This window comes from Ammospiza nelsoni, chromosome 1 (genome assembly GCF_027579445.1).
Source record: "Ammospiza nelsoni isolate bAmmNel1 chromosome 1, bAmmNel1.pri, whole genome shotgun sequence".
Lineage (NCBI taxonomy): Eukaryota > Metazoa > Chordata > Aves > Passeriformes > Passerellidae > Ammospiza > Ammospiza nelsoni.
In genome coordinates, this window is record NC_080633.1 from 25,217,268 (window position 1) to 25,238,222 (window position 20,955).

At 43.2% G+C, this 20,955-nt stretch overlaps 1 protein-coding gene across 3 annotated transcripts in view; it reads left to right on the plus strand.

The window, feature by feature from the left end:
• The first annotated feature begins 9,742 nt into the window (after positions 1 to 9,742).
• PPP1R9A (protein phosphatase 1 regulatory subunit 9A) overlaps positions 9,743 to 20,955 on the plus strand; it is a 132,896-nt gene continuing 121,683 nt past the window's right edge. For 2 of the 3 annotated variants that reach the window (XM_059487622.1, XM_059487639.1), the window contains exons 1-2: positions 9,743 to 9,912; positions 11,391 to 13,062. In XM_059487622.1, coding sequence (XP_059343605.1) covers positions 11,611 to 13,062 — 1,452 coding nt within the window. In that variant the 5' untranslated portion in view covers positions 9,743 to 9,912; positions 11,391 to 11,610. Of the gene's footprint in view, positions 9,913 to 10,132; positions 10,287 to 11,390; positions 13,063 to 20,955 lie in introns of those variants that run through there. The other variant, XM_059487630.1, reaches the window with a different exon arrangement.

The following is a 20,955-nucleotide window of genomic DNA, read 5'->3' on the forward strand; positions in this document are numbered from 1 at the left end:
AGATGTAGATGTACAGTCTGACAAGGAAGGAGAAAGAACAGAAGTGGGCAGGAGGCTGATTTTCTCAAAGAGCAATGTAGCAGAAGTCATTGCTTGCAATTAGATATTTTGATAGAGCAAAGCCTTCAGTGAAAGAAGGCAGTAAAAAATAAAGGCCTCAGCTCTGAGATTCTGAATCCTTGAACTTCCTGCTGGCATTGTTTGCTAGACTTCAGACCACAAGGGCAAAAAGGGATAAAATGTATAAATGGAGAAAATAGTACAGACAATTTTTCTAAAACTTATCAGTATGAAAAGGCCCATAAAAATTAAGGGAGTGAGGGGAGCTGATTAGTTGCACTGAGGTCCTAAAGTGACTTGTCCAGCCTGTCTTTTGATCATAATAGAGTATTTTATTTTTTCTTTAGTAACTTGAGATAATTGTCCTTTTTTACTTGCCCTTTTGTATCACTACTGCATCCCAGTTTTACTCAGCATACTACAAGAAAGGTCTAAATGACAATATATACATTTATATTCCCCTAAAGTATCTTTTCCTTCTTTTGCCTTGCCCCCCACAGTGTTCAATATATTTCCCAATTTTTGTTCTTTTGCCAACATGTAGTTCTGCTGACTATTTAGTGAGCTCACTATTATAGCAGTACTGAATGCAAGCTTCAGCAAATCTGTTAAAAATGTAAAAAAGAAGTCTTTGGGGCATTTAAGAGTAATAGGACATGCTCTGGACAACAATCAGAAGGCCTGCCTAAAAATAAGTATTTTAGACTTATGCATGTGTTGTCCATATTTCTACCTTTACAGTTCAGGTTCAAAGTCCTAAACTTAACTATCAAACTAGCCAGTGCTTTCAGCAGTTTGGGAGATTTGCAGACATTTCATTTTCTAGTAATCAGGATACTTCAGTATACTCAGAAGGATATTTGCCATTCTCTTTAGTGATTCACAGTGTTACTGAGTGGCCTCTAATTTTTAAACATAATGAATTCAAGAAAGTTGTAACATAATTTGATGATTTAAGATTCTTCACCCTGATTAAACAAAACAGGATTTGGTGTCTTGATACAATATAAATTTGAAGTAGTTAAGGTGGCAGAATTTTATTAGTGTTTTCTCTTTGCAGTGGAAAAGAATTTTTTCCACTTTTTTTTCTGGTTAGTTGTTTCAGTTGTCCTTTTAAACTTAAAACAGGTAATACACTAGTGTGTCCTGTGTTCTGACACTTAGATGATTTTTATATTGAGAAGTCATAAGAAGTTTCCTCTTAACAAATGATCCATTCATGATAATGCCACCATCTGCTGTCCAGAGAGGATGAAGAGCAATGAAAACAAAAAATAGCAAAATCTCAAATTCACTTACTAGGTGCAGACTCCCTCCAGCAAACCACAAATCTTCAAGCATCTGGCACAGACTTGGCAGCTTTGTAATTGTGGGAAGTGAAAAATGATTGTACTTAAACTTATGCCTAGCATTCTCTTATTTTTTAGAAAGATAGTGAAATAGTAATGTGGGACCCATTTGCAGGCATGCATCTATGTATAGCTTCAGATGGCCTCCCCAAAGCACTTAAACTGCTGAGAACACCATGCATGGGCGAACTGTAGTGTTAGTGAATTTGGGATTTATTAAACTCCCACTCTCTCAGCTGTTTCGGAAAATTTGGTGCACTGTGTTCTTTTTCCTTCTCTGAATGGCACTGAGTATAACCAGTAGTAGCACCATGAGTTACTACTACCTCATACTATATTAAATATCCACTTTCTTTCTTTCCTTGCACTGAAATAATGAAAGAATTTCTTTTTCTAATGACATCAGTCTCTTCACTGCCTGTATATGCTTTTGTAGAGCAGTTGTGCAAAGCTAATTGAATAAGTTCTCAAGTACAGGATGATGTACTTGGAAAATGTTCTCTTGTCCTCCCCCTCTCCCAGCCCAGTTGCTTGCCTGTTGTTTCTTGGTTCCTAGTGAGTCCTCTGCACAGTCTGGGAGGAGCACTGCCATGCAAGCTAATCACTCCCTTGTTCCTCTGCCTGAGCTGCTTCCTTCCTTTTTTAAAAAAATTCTTTTCCTGTTCCAATTACAGGACAAGCTGGAGTTACTGAATTATAAAGCAAAACTGTTCACCTACAGCTGGGATTGTTTGGGACTGGTTAGATGGTGTCTCTGCCATACAACCTATATGAACTAAAGCCAGTGATTTCATGCCTGATAGGCATCACAGTCAAGGCACTGGTGGAGCCCTCAAAGTTGCCTATATAGAGGTGTGGGCACATGCAGCTAACTTCTCTTTTGTTTCTGTCATTTTATTCCCTATCTGAAAATTCCACTACATCCCAAATAAATAAATAAGGGTCAAGTACTTTTGCTCTTCATGCACTCTTTATGACTTCCCTTTCAGATCAGACAGGTTGTTGGCAGTTTTGTACTCACCTGTATTTCCCTTCTGCCTCTCCTTCCTTACCATCTAATCGTAAATGTGATTTTTATTTCACACTGCATCATGTGAACCTAATGCAGACTGCTGAGTAGTAGGTCTAAACTAGTTTAGACCTCTGTAATCTTGCTTCCCTTCATTCACCCTTCAGTTCAGTCCTCCCCCCCACCCCTTCTTTACTGCCATTTTTCTTAGATGACAAGAAAGTGCTTAGAAGAGAGGTTGGGCATTTGTATGAAGTGTGTTATGTAGAGTGATGCCACATAACACAGAGGAAAAACTAGTAACATGACCTCACTGCACAGAATTTTCCATAAATTGAATTAATCCTATTTCTTCTTGATTCTGCATCCCCTCCCATTCACTTGTTGTAGACTCTTGATTTTGGGATGCTTGCTTCTACTGAGCTATGAGGCGTCTTGCTTGCAGTACTTGCTTTTGCTGTTCAGACACCAGCACATAAAAATATTTATGTCCAAACCCTTCTATCAGCTTATTTACTAAGTGATCTTGTTATTCTGCTAAAGTGTGCATGATTCTACACCCGAATAAATGAAAACACCCACCCTTAAAAGGGGGCACGGGAATAATCCCTCAGGCCCAAGTGCCATTCAACAGATGCATCCCAGAGCTCTTAGGTACCTTTGTCATTTCACAGTTAAGATACAAATGACCAAATCAGACATTATTTGTTTAGTGAAAATGGATGGGCAGGTTGTATGTAAATATACCCTGCCTTGGTGGCAAGAATTCTGTTTGCCTCTGGTTTCAACAGAACCTTTTCCTCCTGGTGACCAGGTTCCATTACCGAAACCCACCACACAAACACTTGCCAATACAGGTTACAGCTTCCCAGGGGCTGCTCCCCTTCTAAGAGAGCGTGCATCTACTTTGCTCTTGCCAGCAATATGCTTTGCATCAGAGCATTCCTAATCTAACACAGCTTTCCAGAATGCAGCCCTTTTCTCCAAGGATAGGAAGTGGAGCTTCCAAAAAGTGGAAGCTTTCATTTTCCAGCTGTCTTGTGTGGATTCAGCCATTGACTTGACAGTGAAATGACAAGAGGCTTCCCTTGTCTAAAGATGCATAATGCACTTGCAGAGCAGCTAACGGAACATAACCCTGCAGAGCAATAGAGAAACCCAGCACTTTTCCCACCTTTTTAACCCGCATTTTTCCCCCTTGGCGTGTCCAGGCGGCTGGGGCCGCGCTGTGCCGGGGGTGGCACCGTCCCTTCCAGCCGACGGGGGGCGCCAAAGAGCCGCTGGTCAGCGCCGCGTTTGGGCTCGGGTGTGGAAACCTCGGGTTTCTGTATAACATCCCCAAAGTTCGGGGTCTGACCCGCTGTAAAACATCCCCAAAGTTCGGGGTCTGACCTGCTGTCAGCACCTGGGCTCCTGGGCTTGCTTTTCTGTTACCTTCGCGGCTTGATGGCTCTGCCGGTGCAAAACTGGCTCCCTTATAGCAGCTATTGCTGGGTGGTTTTGTCCTGGGCAGTGGCCCAGACCCTTGTAAAGCTTTTCTCTTCTCCATCGTGCAATTGCTTGTTCTGTTTCATGCAAATGTTTATGTAATCCTTTCCCTCTATAATCCTATACTGATTAATGGAAGTTTCCCTTCCTTTCTTAAACATGGTGTAGTCAAATTTCTAGACTTTGATTCATTAATTCCTATGTTTTGTGTTTCAACCTGATGGCAGTGTTCTCATTTTTCTTTTCAATAGTGTGATCCCTTCTTGATTTCTCTTTCTCCTACTCCAGTGCTTTAGTGTTAGCACAGAACTAATGTAACCTCTACTTCTACAGTGACTGCAGCACTGTGATATTGTTTCTACGCTTTGGCAAAGAACACAGCTTTTCCAAAATAATGGAATATTTTTGGCTGGCCTGTGTTCATTATCTGAACAGAACACAATAATCAAGTATTTAATGCTTTTATGCACTAAATTAAATTGACTACCAAATCTAGCTTTAAGAGACAACTTTCACTTGATGGTGTGTTAGCAAGGTACTACCTGTAAGGTAAGGGAGAAGAGAATCAAAGTACATGACAGATAACCAAGGCATGGGAAACACTATTTGGGGTTACATTCTACAAGTGACAGCTGTTTTGAGATAAACAGCTGTTTTATCATTTCTATTTCTTTAAATTACTAGATTTTTGTAAAGGAAAAAGAAGAAACAAATTACACTAATGCCATTTTAACAAGCCTATGTTCATGTTACGAAGAGGGTGTGGAACACAGACTACTAAAATGTGAGCTCAAATAGAGGCATAAGCATCAACTTCAGGGTGGAGCAACCCAGACAAATTTTTCCAACTTGGCAATAGATTGCACGCTGCAAAGCAGCAGTGGTGTGCTGTACTTTGTGAACTCTGGGCTGTGTTTTTCTCTCCAAGAAGACATCTTCTGCTCTCTCTAGAATGTCAGTACAGGCTCCAAAGTGTCACTGAATTTGAGCAGTGAGTTGGAAAACTGAACTTGCTGTCTTCTCTTCTTGATGGCCCACAATGTTACCTGATTTGCCAAGGCAGTGACTCCTGAACTCAGTGATCAGATTTGCTTCTGTATTATTTACTGACAGTGTCAAGTACACTCATAAGCTCTGATCACCAAGTATATTTCTCCCTCCTATCTTACTCTCTACTTACTTACTACTTACTCTCTACTATCTTACTCTACTGTGTATCTTACAATGGATAAGATATATTCTAAGATAATACTTTTGCACAGACTGCCAAACCCCATTATTTTCTGTATTCTAGGTTCAGACTAGAATCTAGAATAAAGAAAACTGCCTTTTCAATAGAAAATTATTGCTACAATAAGAAAATACTTCCACAAAGAGAAATTATTGAATTATAGTTTATATATATATATAATTATAATTTATATATTATATTTATGGAAATATAATTTATATAATAAGAGAATTATTGAATTATGGTGAGGCTCTCAACTATCTCTTATTTCTGCTTTTCTGGTTTGAAATAGTTGAATTAGTCACATTTCCAAGTCTGAATCTTTCCCAATGATGTTGGAAAGGAGAGTTTTCTATACCATGTATCTACATATGAGACCCGGTGAATCAAGGTATGAGACAGGTATTACTCACCTTGGAGGATCTTACTCACTTTGTCAACTAATCTGTTTCATTTGATGCTTCCTAACAGTTTTCTTGCCTAATAGTTTAATATAAATTGAATTTTGCCAGGACTGATTCTTAAAAATCCTAGCGGGTGAAACATTTTGTCTTTTCCATGAAATCATGTTTTCTCTGCAACTAGCTGCCATCTAGTTAGGCTGGTAACTAATAGTTGTCTGTGTTGCGGTGAATATGCAGAGCTCAATATTGAGGACTCATGAGGGAAAGCTGTGTGAAACACAGCTTTTTTGACCATTCTTAAGATTTCTAGCTTTTAATGAAGGCACAACTACCATTTCAAAGTAAGCAGTTGTACACAGTGTATAATTCATGTTTTGCCTTCTTGAAAATTTGATTTTATTCTTGCCATAGATGTGCATTTCTTAAATAATTTAAAAGCAGAATGTTTAAGAATGGATGTGAAAGTCTCCTCAGAGTAACTGAGAAAAGGCTTTGCTAGTCTTAGTTTAGGCCTTCATATGCTAATATTTGCCTTTCTGATAAACTGCTAGAATACGCAGTTTTGTTATCATTAGCAGATTTTCTTCAGATCTTTCAGGACAAAGTTCTTTTTTTTTTGATGCTATTCTTGATCTTTCAAGTAGTTTGACATGTTCTATGTAAAAACAGCACAATCTTCTGAAGCTGCCAAATCACTGATATTAATGAGCTCCCATTTTTAACTATTAATGGCTTCCTATATAAAACAATTACAATTATGGCAATCACAGATTGCTCATGTTTGAAACTACAGGTTATCAACCTTTTATTGTAGCTCTTTGTTGTATATTTTAATCTCTGCCACTCTAGTTATGGGGAACCCTGACTTGAATGTATCTTATCTGCCAAAATGTAAGTCTTGGGTTCAGACCAGATATTTTTCTTTACGCTGGATTACATAATATGAATTCATGGGAACTGTGAAAAAATAGAACTCAATTCTGTTTATGTTGTGATATATATGTATAAGGAAAAAAATGGTTTGGCAGGATAGCAGAGAGGATTTCTTGGCCAAAGATCAGATGAAATAAATAGTTTCCATTTCTGCGTGAACAGACAGACATTATCTTGTAAGACTTGAAAGACACTGACAGGAGACAAATGATGGAATGACTTATTTCTTTTGCCTGAGCCATGTGGAAAAATCTGCATTGCTGTTCTGCTGTGCAAATAAATCACAATCACAAAAAAAGTTGAGTGGCTTAAAAGTAGAGAAGTGACTTGAAGCAACACATCAGTGACATCCAAAATAAATGTAGCAAGTAAAAATTCACACATATAGAGTAAACAGAAAACCAACTCTTTTCAGTATTGTGGGACTGCATCAAAACTGGTTTTAAAAGATACTGGGTATAATTTAAACTCATGCCAATAAGGTTAAACAACTCAGGTCTCTCCCTGCCAGATGTGAGAATTCAGAATCATTTGAATGGAGTTGTTACTGCATTGCAAGTAAAATGATTGTCACACTTTATTGCATGTAAATACTAAACTTAACAGATTTTAAATTCCCATTGGTTGGGAAATGGAGTAATTCTATAACTCCAGTGAAATTACTCTGATTTTATACTAACATAGTAAGGAGGCCCTTGGTCTCTTATCTTCTCTAAAGCATGCTGTGCAGCATTTTAATATTGCTCAGGAATTAACAGAAATATCAATCATACTTTAGCAAAGCCTAAAAATACTTTCTAGTCAAATGGATTATCTCAAAAGTACTGAAAATGTGCAAGGACACACAATTCTGATATTTATAGTTAGATATATGGCTATAGTAATAAATGAAGAGATTGTCTTAAAAGGCAACATAACAATTGAAATTAAATACAATTCATTATTCTAGACATAATAATAATAATAATAATAATAATAATAATAATAATAATAATAATAATAATAATGATGATGATGATGATGTGTCACGTGAACACTCTGTGAATAAGGACGTAGATTGAATTTTTTTAAGTGATTATATTGTAAGTTTGAATAACTTAGATGTCAGTGACCAAAGCTGAACATCTAAATAGGGTCCCAACTGTCTCTGATAAAGCAGCCAAAATTTCCAGTAGTTTCTGCACATTTTGGCTGTAATGAACCTGAGGTGATATTGAAGGAACATGACATTACTTAAAATAATTTGGCATTAGATTCTGTTTCAAAGCTGCACATTTATGTTTTCTACATTTAAGGAAAACATAAATGTAATATATTATCTCTCATTGTGGAAAACTTGAGATTTAATGTGCATTGCTTCTATAAGCATCAGTGAGATGTCTTATTTCCTTACTTTCTACTAAAGTATAATATAGAGGTACTTTGCACTATTCTGCCATGAAGGAATACAACTATTCCCTTGGGCACATTATTTCATGTGTATGAATTTCACATGGGTACGAAGTGACCATCTTGTTTGCACAACTTTTGTTAGAAAATGAATTTAAAAGACTTCACTTATGCAGTTAAGGTAGTGGATATTTTTCTAATTATCTCTATATAATTAGATGCGAATTAGTCTCTTTAAGATTGTCTGAACTGTTTAATTGATTTTTTTAATGTTTGCTTGTGTCTCTATTTTTGGTGGTGTGTGGGAATTATAAAACTCTAAACATATATATCTGGTACATGCTAAAGTCTTCAACAGCCCTACATCCTTAGCAAAAATCACAAAGGAAATAAAATGTTTAAATTTCTGCCTTGTGTCTCTATTCTTCTTCAATAACACCTGAAGTTCTGTTAACATGTTTTTATATCCAAAAGTCAAGAGGCTCTCTAGGTGTTTCTACAGCTTCATGTCTACAAAGTCATACCAATAGAAATACACTGAGAGAGGCTGTGCTGGTTTGTGGTTGGATCCAGGACTGCAACAAGGCTGGGCCTCAGATTTGTTGTAATACCTGATTTTTAGAATTTAATAGGTGATGTCTTGCCTAGTTGCAATATTTTCAGTCCTTGTGCAGTGAATCACCTGTGGAACTTCTTATTGCAAGCAGCTGCAAAAAAGTAATTCCTTCATTCTTCTGCTTTGGAACATGGTCTTGTAAGGGGAGCTTTTTGTGACTGCTTTGGAAGCTCAGGGGCTGCCTGTATCTTCTTGGTGCATTACATATTTCATCTATCTCCTTTTCTCCCTGCTGTGTTGGGTGCTTTGGCACAGCCTTGCTCAGAGCCTGCAGGACATCCAGAATCCCCCAGCTCCTCCCGAGGCTCCATGAGCCTGAGCCGGGGCGGTGCAGTGCGCCAGGACAGGCTCCTGCCAGCAGTGGGGAAAATTCTGAAATGCCCTCGCTTCTGTTCCTGGCCTCTGGCATATATATTTATCAAAATGCTGTTTCCAATCTATACGTTTTGTTGTTTGCCTGTCAATATTCATGCTGGTTATTTAAACTTTATTGAGGCAAACAGTCATGTGCTGCATCCCCATGGTACAAAATAGCTAGAGATTGACACCTGTGAATGCTTCAGTAGTACGGTACCAATGCAAAACTAATGAATTAAGTTTGTGGATTTATATGCCTCATTTTTTTTATTTCCAGTCAGCACTGTCTTGCTTCTGTACACATAATAATTAGTTTTCAGACTTTGCATTGTACATCCCCAGGCCATTTTTGGATATTTATGCAGTTACTTCCATGAACTTTGCTTAGGAGTTGCTATGTGATTAACAGTCATTACCTTCCCGGATTGCCCATTTTACAAATTACCTAGAGATTCCATGTTCTGCAATTAAGTTTTCTTACTATCTTTATAAAGCCAAAACATCTTTGTGGTGAACTCGCCTAGCTAACAAACAACAAAGGCTTTGTGGTTGCGCTCTAAAGATGATCCTCGTCCCTGTCAGCAGCTGCCAGAACAAGCCATGCCCACGGAGCTGAGAGCATTTCTCCGGGGTTTGTCAGCAGCACGCTCCTCGCTCGGGCAGCCTGGGTGAGCGGGTGAACAGCGGGGGAAGGAGCACGGCGGCTCCTGATCTGCAGGGAGCTCTCCGTGCGCCCCGCGCCCCGCGGGCTTCCTGCAGCGGGAAGGCGCGGGGGCTTTCCCGGGACCCGGGACGCTGCCCCTCCCGCGCGGGGGCGGGCACGCTGCCTCCTCCGACACGGGCGGGTGCCGGGCGGGCCCGGTCCGCGGGGGTCAGGCTGGAAACGAGCGTTCCAGGGCAGAGAAGAAGGGGATAAACCGGGCCGGAGGCAGGCACCGGGACTCGGCGCCGGCGGCGTGGCCGCGGCCGGGCCCGTCCTCCGCCTCTCGGCAGTCACCGCCCGGGGCCGGACTGCAGCGGGCTGGCCGCCTCCCCCGCCCCGCCGGCGGAGCGAACCACTGCGGCTCGCCGAGGAGGTGAGGCACCTGTCACCGCGGGCGGCGGCGGCGGCGGGCGGCCCCGCGGCGGGCGGCGGCGGCGGCTCGGGGCGCGTCCGGCGGCGGGGGCGCGGCGGGGGCGCGGCGGCGGAGGGGCGGGCGGCGGCGGGAGCGCGGCCGCGGCGGCCACGGCGCCTCATCCTCCCCCGCGCCGCCGCCGCGGGTGTGCGCGCGGAGCCGTGTCCGTGCCCCCGCTGCCGCCGCCGCCGCCGCTGCCTGCAATGGCGTTGAGGCGACGCGGTGGCTGCTGCCTCCTGTCAGGCGGGCGGCGGCAGCGGCCGCTCTGCGCAGAGGAGGCGCGGGGGCAGCGCTGAGCCGGGCGGTCGGGGGAGTCCGTCGCGGCTGTCGGCTGGGTAAGGCGGCGTGCGCGCTCGGCGGCACGGGTACGGGGCAGCGCGGGGAACGGCGCTGGCACCGGGCTTTTGTTTCGCGGGGGCGGCGGGCTCTGCCCGGACACTGCCCCGCCGCAAGGTGCTGCTGCCCGAGGCCCCGCGGCTCCGGCCCGCCGGGGCGGCACGACCGCCCGAGGAGGAGCCGCCGCGGGGCTCCAGCGCTGCCCTCTCGGGTTGAGTTTATTGCGTCCTGCGAGGGCTGCACGGCTCGCCGAGGGTCTCTGCCGTGTGGCCTTTCCTGTCGCCCGTGGCGATCGGCGGGAGCGGAGCGGGAGGTGCGCGGGGACGGGCGCGTCGCTCTCGGTGCGGCGGCCGCGGGCTCCCGGTACCGGCACCGTGTGTGTGCCGCGGCCAGAGTGAGGCGTCCCCGCCTCGGCGGCGGCAGCGCGGCAGGGCGAGGGCTGGAGAGCAGGAACGGAGGGGAAAGGAGAGGGGATTGGCTCGGGAGACCCCCGGGGTGCCCTTCGCTGGGCTGCGGGAGCCGGGGATGAGACCCTGGGGCCGCGCCGTGCGAGCGGTCCAGCCCCCGGCTCCGTTTCCGCATCTCCGCGTTGGTACCTCCGGGGTTCCAGGCGATAAAACCTCTGCCCGTGACGAGGGGTAACTTTCTCTAACGGGATTTCACTTCCATTACCCTGTCAGCTGTTAACTTTGGGTGCAGTTTTTGTATTCCCTCGAGCTGATGTTTAATTTGCCTTTCTAAGCAAATTATCTTTGATCATGTTTCTACCATTATGTTTCTCTGAGCGAGCAAGGATTGTCTTGCAGTGCCTCATATTTCGTGTCACATTGCCTTTCCTTTGCGTGCATATTTGTGCCATGATACTATACTTGTGAATGGAAAGCTGTGATTATTTGTTCTCTCACTATGATGTTATAGATTATAAATTATGCAACAGTCAATTTGAAAAAGTTGGTAATGGCAAGTTTTCACATGTCTGTGCGGTGTTGGTTTGTATTTTTTTTTGCTAGTTTTTTGTAAACATATCAGAAAATGGTAAATGGAAATTGTGACAGACTTAAAGAACCTGACATGGTTTCAGAAAACCCTCCTTTCTATTGCAGGTTAAATCAGCCCTTGTTCTTGAGAGTCCTCAATCGTGCTGCTTTGTCAAAATTGACCGTGTGCATTAAGACATTTGCCTCCAGATCTGTCAAGTATGGTCCTGCTGAAGGGCAGTGGCCTCTGAGGAAAAACACTCCTCAAGCAGAATCTGCTGTGGCAAACTACTGAGAGCGGTACCACAGAAACTATGCAAGCAGGTTTCACACTCCTGAAGTAAACATGATGAAAACAGAGTCTTCGGGAGAAAGATCCACCCTCCGAAGTGCCTCTCCTCACAGAAATGCTTATAGGACTGAGTTCCAGGCGCTGAAAAGCACCTTTGACAAACCGAAATCCGATGGAGACCAAAAAACGAAAGAGGAAGGAGAGGCCTCACAGAGCAGGGGAAGGAAATATGGCTCAAATGTCAATAGGATCAAGAACTTATTTATGCAGATGGGCATGGAGCCCACTGAAAGTGCTGGAGTTGCCCCTAAAACCAGGGGAAAGGGTGGCCCTCCATCACCTCAAAGACGAATTAGGCCCAAAGAATTTGTAGAAAAAGCAGATGGTTCAATCGTAAAGTTGGAATCGTCCGTGTCTGAAAGGATAAGTAGATTTGACACTATCCATGATGGTCCTTCCTATTCCAAGTTTACTGAAACTCGGAAGATGTTTGAGCGAAATGCTCATGAAACAGGACATTCAAATCGCTATTCCCCAAAGAAAGAGAAAATCATTTCTAATGAACTTCCAGATGAGTGGTGCAGCTCTAAGTATAACAGAGGCAGCATGGATTCACTGGACAGTCTTAGCCCAAGGACAGAGACTGTCTCTCCAACTGTGAGTCAGCTCAGTGCAGTTTTTGAAAACACTGACTCACACAGCGTAAATGCAGAAAAGTCAGAAAACAACGAAGAGTACTCTGTAACTGGTCACTATCCACTAAACCTCTCATCTACTGTCACAAATATCTCCTCTCCAGTTGCAAACCTTGAGGGTTTCAGTCCTTTGAAAGAGGCCAGCACGTGGTCTACCCCAGCCAAACAGAGTACAGGTGTGATGTCTGTTGAGAACTCTCAGCAGACTAACACTTCTTCCACACCGAGACAGAAAGTGTCCACAGGCACTTCGGCAGGTTCAAAAACAACTGAAGAAATAAAAAAGAGCACAGAGGCAAGTGCTGATTCTGTTGAGAGTTCTGCAACAGGTCAACAGGATTTGGTTGGTGTGCTTGACAGCGACAGATCTGTGGACAGCTGTGCTAGGAGTAAGTCAACAACAGAGACAGGAGTTTTGGTGCAACAGAAGGAACAGTCAGAACACACAGAAGATACCTTTGATCGGCTTGAAGCTGCAGAGTTAACAAGAAATGTAGCTGCAGGTGGTGATTTTGCCACAGATGCTACTGAGTCCCATTATGATGAGGAAAGTGAAAAAGATGGGCATGAAGATGTGAATAATTTTCAGAGTTCCCATGTGTACATGCATTCTGACTACAATGTGTATCGGGTACGATCCAGGTATAATTCTGACTGGGGAGAGACAGGTACAGAACAGGATGATCTGGATGACAGTGATGAAAATAACTGTTATGAACCTGATATGGAATATTCTGAAATTAATGGATTGCCAGATGAAGATGAAATCCCAGCCAACAGAAAAATACAGTTTAGCCGGGCTCCAATTAAGGTACAGTTTCTTATGTTCCTTTTTTTTTTTTTGCAGTTTGGTTTGTTTTCAAATGCAGCTTTATTTGAAGGAGATTTTGGCATTTGATCTTGGCTTCGGAAAGATTTCAGAGGATCTTTTGATACATGTCTTTATTGCAGTCAGTGAACATAATCTTAAATGAAGTAAGGCTGGTGAGCTCTGATGAGCTCGTCTCATTTCCTAGATTTTCTGATGGCTGACTAAACCAGCAGAATTTGAGCATGACAGCTGGGCTTGTGAAGTTCAAGAATTTTGCCATGCATATTTTGACTTCTATGACTGCACTGTAACCATTATGAAATGTCAGTGTGGGTATTTGGTGACTTTTAAGCTGCTTGTTTGATTTCATTTGAAGTCACTGCTTCTTGAGATTGAAAGGCTTTTCCTCAGCTTTCATCAGATTCTTAAAGTACCTGTCCTGAAGTACAGTGTGATCCTGTAGCAGAGGACTGTTAATATTGCACATCTCAGTTAGTATCATCTTTTGTAGTAGCACTCTTATTTATTTAAAACTTTTAAAGCACTTATATATCTATAAAGAGAGTACTGTATATCTTAGTGCTACAGAAGGGTGAAATCAATTGACTGAAATATCTAGTGAAGGTTGTGCTTTTTGCAGAGCTGTTATGGTTTGTTTTTAAGTACCTCAAATTACCACTAAGAATGTTGTTTCCAGTGCTTTTCAGTTCGAGAAGGAATAACTAGTTAATGGCTTGTTAAGTTTTGTTGTACCAGCTTTTCACTGCTGAGTCTCAGGGTTAAACATAAAAGTATTTTACTTCCAAGTTGGTTTTAGTGCGTGTGTGTGAGGGTTTGACCCTGGCTGGAGATGCCACATGTCTGTAATGGACAATTCAAAACCGTAGCAATTATTGCAGAAGTGGCTTCTTGAAGCAGAAATATATCATGGAGTACTTGAAATGTAAGAATTTTAAAATTAAAAATGTGTAATTGAAGTTGACTGTTTTCCTTCTGTGATTTTAGCAATGAAAATTACTAAGTCAATGAACAGAAGTGCCAGTGTTAAACTCAAAATAATGTGATTTACAAAATCTGCATTCACACTGCCTATGGTTTAAAGTAGAGTGGGATGTGTATTGTGATATGAAGTTTTCATCTGAATAAAGCACCCAGATTTTCATATCTGTTTATCATGGGGTGGAGTACAAAGAACTGTCTTGCTTCATGGTTTGAAAAGAGGATTTTTACACTGAAAGAAAGAAAATATTCCAAGGCAAGATATGGATTTTTTTAATAATTTTAGTTTGTTAGTGTTCTATTCAGGCTTGCATTGTGAACAAAAATTCTAAGTATTTTTGTTCCTTCTTGATTGTTCCCATAATTAAAGTACCAGGTTTTCTTGAACTCTTGGAGGGAGGTGCAGTGGGGAAAACCTTGATTACAAAGGAAGTTGTCTCCTCCACTGCTTTCCGGCTCAAGCTAATAGACAAGGTGTGCTAACAGACAAGATGATGTTCTCTCTTCTGAAAGATCTGCTAGTTGTTTATTATGGTTCCAACAGATGAAAATCCAGAAAGTGATTTTATCCTTGAGATGGTCAGACTTTTCTGCTGTTTCTGAAAGAGCTAATAGTGACATTTTTACTTCAGTGTATTGCTGTTTGAATCATGCTGTCATGCCAAGTGCTCTAAGAGTATTTTCTCAATTATTTGTTCTTTTTCTTTTTAAGTTTTTCATGCTATGTTTATTTCAGATTACGCATTGTACAGTAATAATAATAGTCCATCAGGAAAATGCTCTAGAAGTAATTTTTGTAAATAATTAAAAAAGCACATTTGTCATGGGTTTAAGCATAAAGCACTCTTTAAAAGCTTATCCAAAGTAAACAAATCACTGCTTTAATTATTCTGACATCTTTATTGTAGATAGGAAGAAAAAAGAATAAAAGCTGTGCTGGGAGACAACACTGTAGGAGGGTTTGGGAGATCCCCTGCTTTTTGTCCTGGTGCCTCCAGTGCCTGCAATCTGTTCATCATGTGGGGAAGCAGAAGTGAGACCATGTGGAAGGCTGGCCCTAGCAGGAAGAACTGCAGCTAAAGTTGTGGAAAATTAAAAGCTGCCTCTGGAGCAGTGCTCCCTTCTCTGTGCGGTTCCCTCAGCAGAGTGAAGCAGTGTAGGCCAGGGCAGGCTGCCAGGGCCCCCAGGTCACTGCCAGGGCCCCCAGGTCACTGCCAGGGCCCCCAGGTCACTGCCAGGGCCACCAGGTCACTGCCAAGGCCCTCAGGTCACTGCCAGAGTCCTCAGGTCGCTGCCAGGGCCACCAGGTCTCTGCCAGGGCCACCAGGTCTCTGCCAGGGCCCTCAGGTCTCTGCCAGGGTCCCCAGGTCAGTGCCAGGGCCACCAGGTCAGTGCCAGGGCCACCAGGTCAGTGCCAGGGCCCTCAGGTCACTGCCAGGGCCCTCAGGTCAGTGCCAGGGCCCTCAGGTCAGTGCCAGGGCCCCCAGGTCTCTGCCAGGGTCCCCAGATCACTGCCAGGGCCCTCAGGTCAGTGCCAGGGCCCTCAGGTCGCTGCCAGGGTCCCCAGGTCCCTGCCAGGGCCCTCAGGTCAGTGCCAGGGCCCTCAGGTCAGTGCCAGGGCCCCCAGGTCTCTGCCAGGGTCCCCAGATCACTGCCAGGGCCCTCAGGTCAGTGCCAGGGCCCTCAGGTCGCTGCCAGGGTCCCCAGGTCCCTGCCAGGGCCCTCAGGTCAGTGCCAGGGCCCTCAGGTCTTTGCCAGGGCCACCAGGTCTCTGCCAGGGCCCCCAGGTCACTGCCAGGGCCCTCAGGTCTCTGCCAGGGACCTCAGGTCACTGCCAGGGCCATGAGATCACTGCCCGGCCATGCCGCCGCGGGCAGGGACCCAGGAGGGGCAGCTGGAGAAGCCCCTGGAGGGTCCTTGTGGCTCCTGGGTCCCTGGGCTCCTGCACTCCTCCTGGGACACGCTGCTGGGGGGCTGGAGCTGGCTGTGGCAGGAGCTTTCTGAGCAGCCCAGCTATCAGTGCAGAGCAGTGCAGGCGGCAAGAGAGACTTGTGTTCTGTCCCCTCGCACGGTGCCAGCAGATGAACTTACCCTGTCACTCCCTGTGCCCCATCTGTTACACTGGGATGTTGCATCTGACTGAATAGGCAGCAACTGTTCAGGGATTTTTCTGTTCTACACAATTTTTTGTTTTAGTGGGCATGACTGGTTTCATTAATACTTAGCTGAACATCCTCTCATGCATGTCATGATTGCAAGAGAGGAAAATAAAAAGCAATATAGGAGTGTTTTCTGAACTGTTGGAAACTGATTTGTCTGTATGAAAATGATGCAATTTGTACTTGACTATTTTGCTAGATAGTGGTGTGCAAAGTCCAACCCAAACTCTGGATGTTTAGCGTTGATTTCAGTATTGTACCATCACTCTCCTCCTACAGGAGAATTCTGAAATAATTAACAAAGTTGGCATTTGAATGTGTGAACTATCGAATCAGTGGGTAGTTATTGCCATAAAGTTGTTACTTGAAGATCTCAGCAGGTTTAGGTAAACGTCTTTGGACTATTTTTCTATGTGATTTCTTCAGGCAGACATGTAAGAGACTTTTTTGTTGCTTTAAGGGTAATGCTGAGGACTATGAGAAGCAATGAAATATAGGTAGAAGGATAAATAAATAAAATCTTACCAGACTGATAAAGACTGAATTCTGCTTGTCTCCCAAACAGGAAAATGACTGATTTATTGAGAAACTCACTATCAAGAGGAAGACTCGAATCAATGCATGCAGGAAATTCTACTGTGTTACAGTCTGTAATTTTGCTATCACAGATCCCATGCTCCATGGGCCATTTGCTCTGCTCTAGGATGATGGGATATATTTGTGATTTCATCTCTGTTGAAAGTCCCTTTAGGAGTGGGTGACTGCCCAGAGGCTACTGTAGGCTTGGAGAGTTTCTAGGTATTTGGAGTGAGGTGTTGCTTGTGTGAGCAGTTGTGTGTGTCTGTGGGAGCTTAAATCAGCTTGGTGCTGTTAATAAAAAGGAGTACAAAAGGGCCCAAGAGTGGACAGTGGGCAGTGGACACTGCAGTGGAGTGTGTTGCTAAACAAGGGATGTGAACACTTCTGTAGCTGTTCGTATGATTGTTTATGTAGTGATATAGAGGCCTTTATCAGCGCTGGCCTGCTCGTGTTGAGGTATTGTGTTTGTGCTCAGGGATAGAACTGAAGCTCTCCAGGGCAAGTGTACAAGGTGAAAAAGTTAGGTAAATGTGATAAAGAAAAACATACCCTGTTTTTTCCAGGGATACTTTGCTACCAAAGAAACAAAACAACATCCCCCACCCCACCTACCCCTGCCCCCAGCACCCCTAACACTCACTGTTTTGTTGGTTTTCATTGGGTTTTGCAGGGTTTCCTGAGGGGTGGGTCATGTACTGCTTCCCAGACACTGTGGGCTAATTGGGCAAGGTTTGCCTGTAATGCAGAATTCATTAGCTTGAGGCTTTCCACACCCTAGCAAATGGAAATGTATTGATTGTCCAAATCATAAGTTGTTTTTTGAGCTGTGTTTTCTCCATACTGGGTAGAATTAGGATGAAGAGTAATGTTCACCTTTTCCCTTTCAAGTCCATAGTTTCTGCTGCCCTGATAGGCTGCATCTTCAGTTGGTGCCTGATTCTGGCACCAGGTACACGTTAAACCATTTAAAGCTCTTAACAGCAATTTGTGTCTCCTGCTGAGCTTCCTTTTGCAACCTTCTGCTCCACTGACTCTGTCCCACCAGCCAAGGGCCTGGGTATTATGTGATCACACCGTATGGCAGACAGCAGGGGACTCGTGGTGCTGCAAGGGGGTTTGGCCCAGGCTGCTGCTGCAGTTTTTAGCATTCTGTAAAGCTTCCTTAGGGTGCAGTAGTGAAGGGACATCTCTGCAGACCTCTCTTGGGTTTTGGGGGGTAGGTGGAAGAGAGGGGAACATGAAAGAAGATAAATAGCAAATGGCTTTTCCATCCTTCTCCTAATTCCATATGAAGAGAATGTAATCACTAGTGCCCATGCCTCCTACTGTGCTTCCTCTCTCTTGTCAGGCAGCATGACTGGATTTTATACCCCACAATATTTCAGTTTTCTAGGTCATGTCTTGTTCAGATGGTCTTCCAGAATTGGAACTTGTACTTCTTCTCTCACCTTTGAAGGAAATTTACAAGTGCTGTGTTTATAGTTTAGTGTAGAACATAAAAGAAATTTGTATTTAACAGTTCCTTTGAAATTTTTTTACAAACTTCTTATAAAAATAATTTAACAGAATGAGTCTTTCTTTCAGTTATTCATCATTTCTGAGGGGACCTGAAAGATCATTTTGTTCCACCCCCCCTGCCATGGGCAGGGACTCCTACCACTAGACCAAGTTGCTCAGCTCCATCCAATCTGGCCTTGAACATTTCCAGGGTTGGGGTATCCACAGCTTCTCTGGGCAGCGTGTTCCAGTGTCTCACCATCCTCACAGTAAACAATCTTTTCCTAATATGTAATTTAAACTTACTCTCTTTCAGTTTGAAGCTATTCCCCCTTGTCCTGACACAACAAGCCCTTGTAAAAGGTCTCTCTCCATTTCCTTGTAGGCTCCCATCAGCTACTGAAAGGCTGCAATTTGGTCACTCCAAAACCTTCCCTTTTCCAAGATGAACAATCCAAATTATCTCTGCCTTTCCTCATAGGAAAGGTGCTCCATCACTCTAATCATCTTAGTGGCCCTGCTCTGGACTTGCTCCAACAAGTCCATGTCCTTCCTGAACTGGGACCCCCAAAGCTGGGTGCTGTGTTCAGGTGGGATCTCTCTCACCAGGACACGTTTGGCTCTCTGGGCTGTGAGTGCCCATGGCTGGGTCGTGTCCAGCCTCTCACCCACCAGCACCCCAAAGTCCTTGGCAGGGCTGCTCCTGGTCTCTTCACTCCCCCAGCCTACATTGATACTAGGGGTTGCCCCAAGAAAATGTGTTCAGAAATGTAAATAGTGGCAGAAAAAGAATCTGAAACAATCTGCCACTAATTACGTTGGAAATATTTAATCTAAAATATCATTATTCTTTATATAATAGCCATCATAATAAAGTACGCTGAAAGCACTTTCAAGTTTTAGTGTAAAAAAGAAGCATTTCTGTGCTTGATGCAATGCTCCATATTGTATTTATCTGTTGTTAAAATGTTGATGAACTATTTTGGATCATAGGAGAAGGTTACCCATCCACAGGCACTCTGCAGTCCAAACTTGTCACTTCTATGTATGTTTTACTTAAATGAATACTGAGTTGGATTTTGGTGATCTCCACATTTTCCACCCCCAGTGAGCCTGTGATTTTATAAATAAAATAGTCACAGTGCACATTAGGACACTTGTTGTTTAAGGCAAATATGGAAGACAGGAGTTGCAGAAAGACGCTGAAGCTTTGTTAGATTGAAATCGTTACAGAATCTGAGAAATTCATCCACTTTTTGAATGGGTTAATTATGAAAACTTACAGATAAAAAAAGATGCATAGCTCTTTCTGAAATCACTGAGAGAATATTTTGTTTTCCTTAAATTTGGTTCACTACTTCAGCTCCTGTGTCCATGCAGAAGCCTAGAAGATAAGAGAACTAATATGTAACTCAAACACCGACAGCTGGATAGCTGTGGAGCCAACCAAGGATTGTTGGTAATAACATTCTGTGAGAAAGATAAGGATGTTTCTGAAGAAGGGACCATACAGAGGAAGGGCAGCACTTTGCTGAGATTGGTTTTGGTTTGGGATCCTGGAGATAGGCACAACACCATACAGCAAAGTGCAGGAATGAGGTTGAGAATTGGGCCTGAAATGTTGACCAAAGGCCAACCCAGTCATCAAGACTTGTCATCATTTGGTGGTTATAAAGACCATCAAAGCTCTCCAACCCTTTCCAGAAGGATCTAGAAGATCAGACTGCCCATGATAGCTAATTGGCATTGAAAGTGAAAAACGTATCTCCTGGGTGGGCATAATTTACTAATAAAATTTTGTGAGCTCTTGTAGACCCTCTGACATTTGTCATGAGTATCTCTGAGTCTTGGGTGCTCCCTTCCCCATAAGGATGGGATGCCACAGTCCATGCTTTGTTTACAACATTAGGAGTGGGTGATAGTTTTTGCTAAAGCATGAAACTAAGTATTAGGTAGACTTAGTCTCTAACTTCTGTAGTGTTGAATATATCACTGAACTTTCATGCTCATATTCAAATTTCATAAAATGGACAGCAAGCTGGTAATTAATTTCATTCATCTCAATGTGTGAAGTAGTTTGGCATGCAGAGCTATTGGCTGGGTAGCTTGGAACGTGTCTGTCCTGCTGCATAAAATGAACTTAGCTTTTTTCCAGGTATTGTCAAGTATGGGGAATTCTACTGACTTTAATATTAAAACGTGTTGTACTGCAGGGATTGTCCTGCTAACTTGGATTATTCATAAAAAAAATAATAGTGTAAAAAACCAGGTTCTTTGCTCTGGTAATATGCTCTTAGGGAAGATCTTTTTATGAAAGGCAGAGCCTTTTACATGTGTTTGTCAAGGAAAGGAATGAGAAGTAAGTATTAAGGATTCAGAGACTGGATGCACTCAGATAACAGATAGTGAAGGGATAAAGCACGTCAGAAGTTACTATTTTGATTCAGTCACTGCGGTGAACAAAGATACTTCATAATTGCTGTGGATTTTTATGCCTTCACCTATGACTCTTTTGCACTTTCAGGTTTTCTTGTATTAAGTATATATGGAATTACTGGACTACAGTAAATAGAATAAAGTTATTTCCCTGTTTCAATATGCTGTGGAGTCTTTAACTCTTATATAAAAGTCATAATTTCACTACTAATTCTAGGGATCA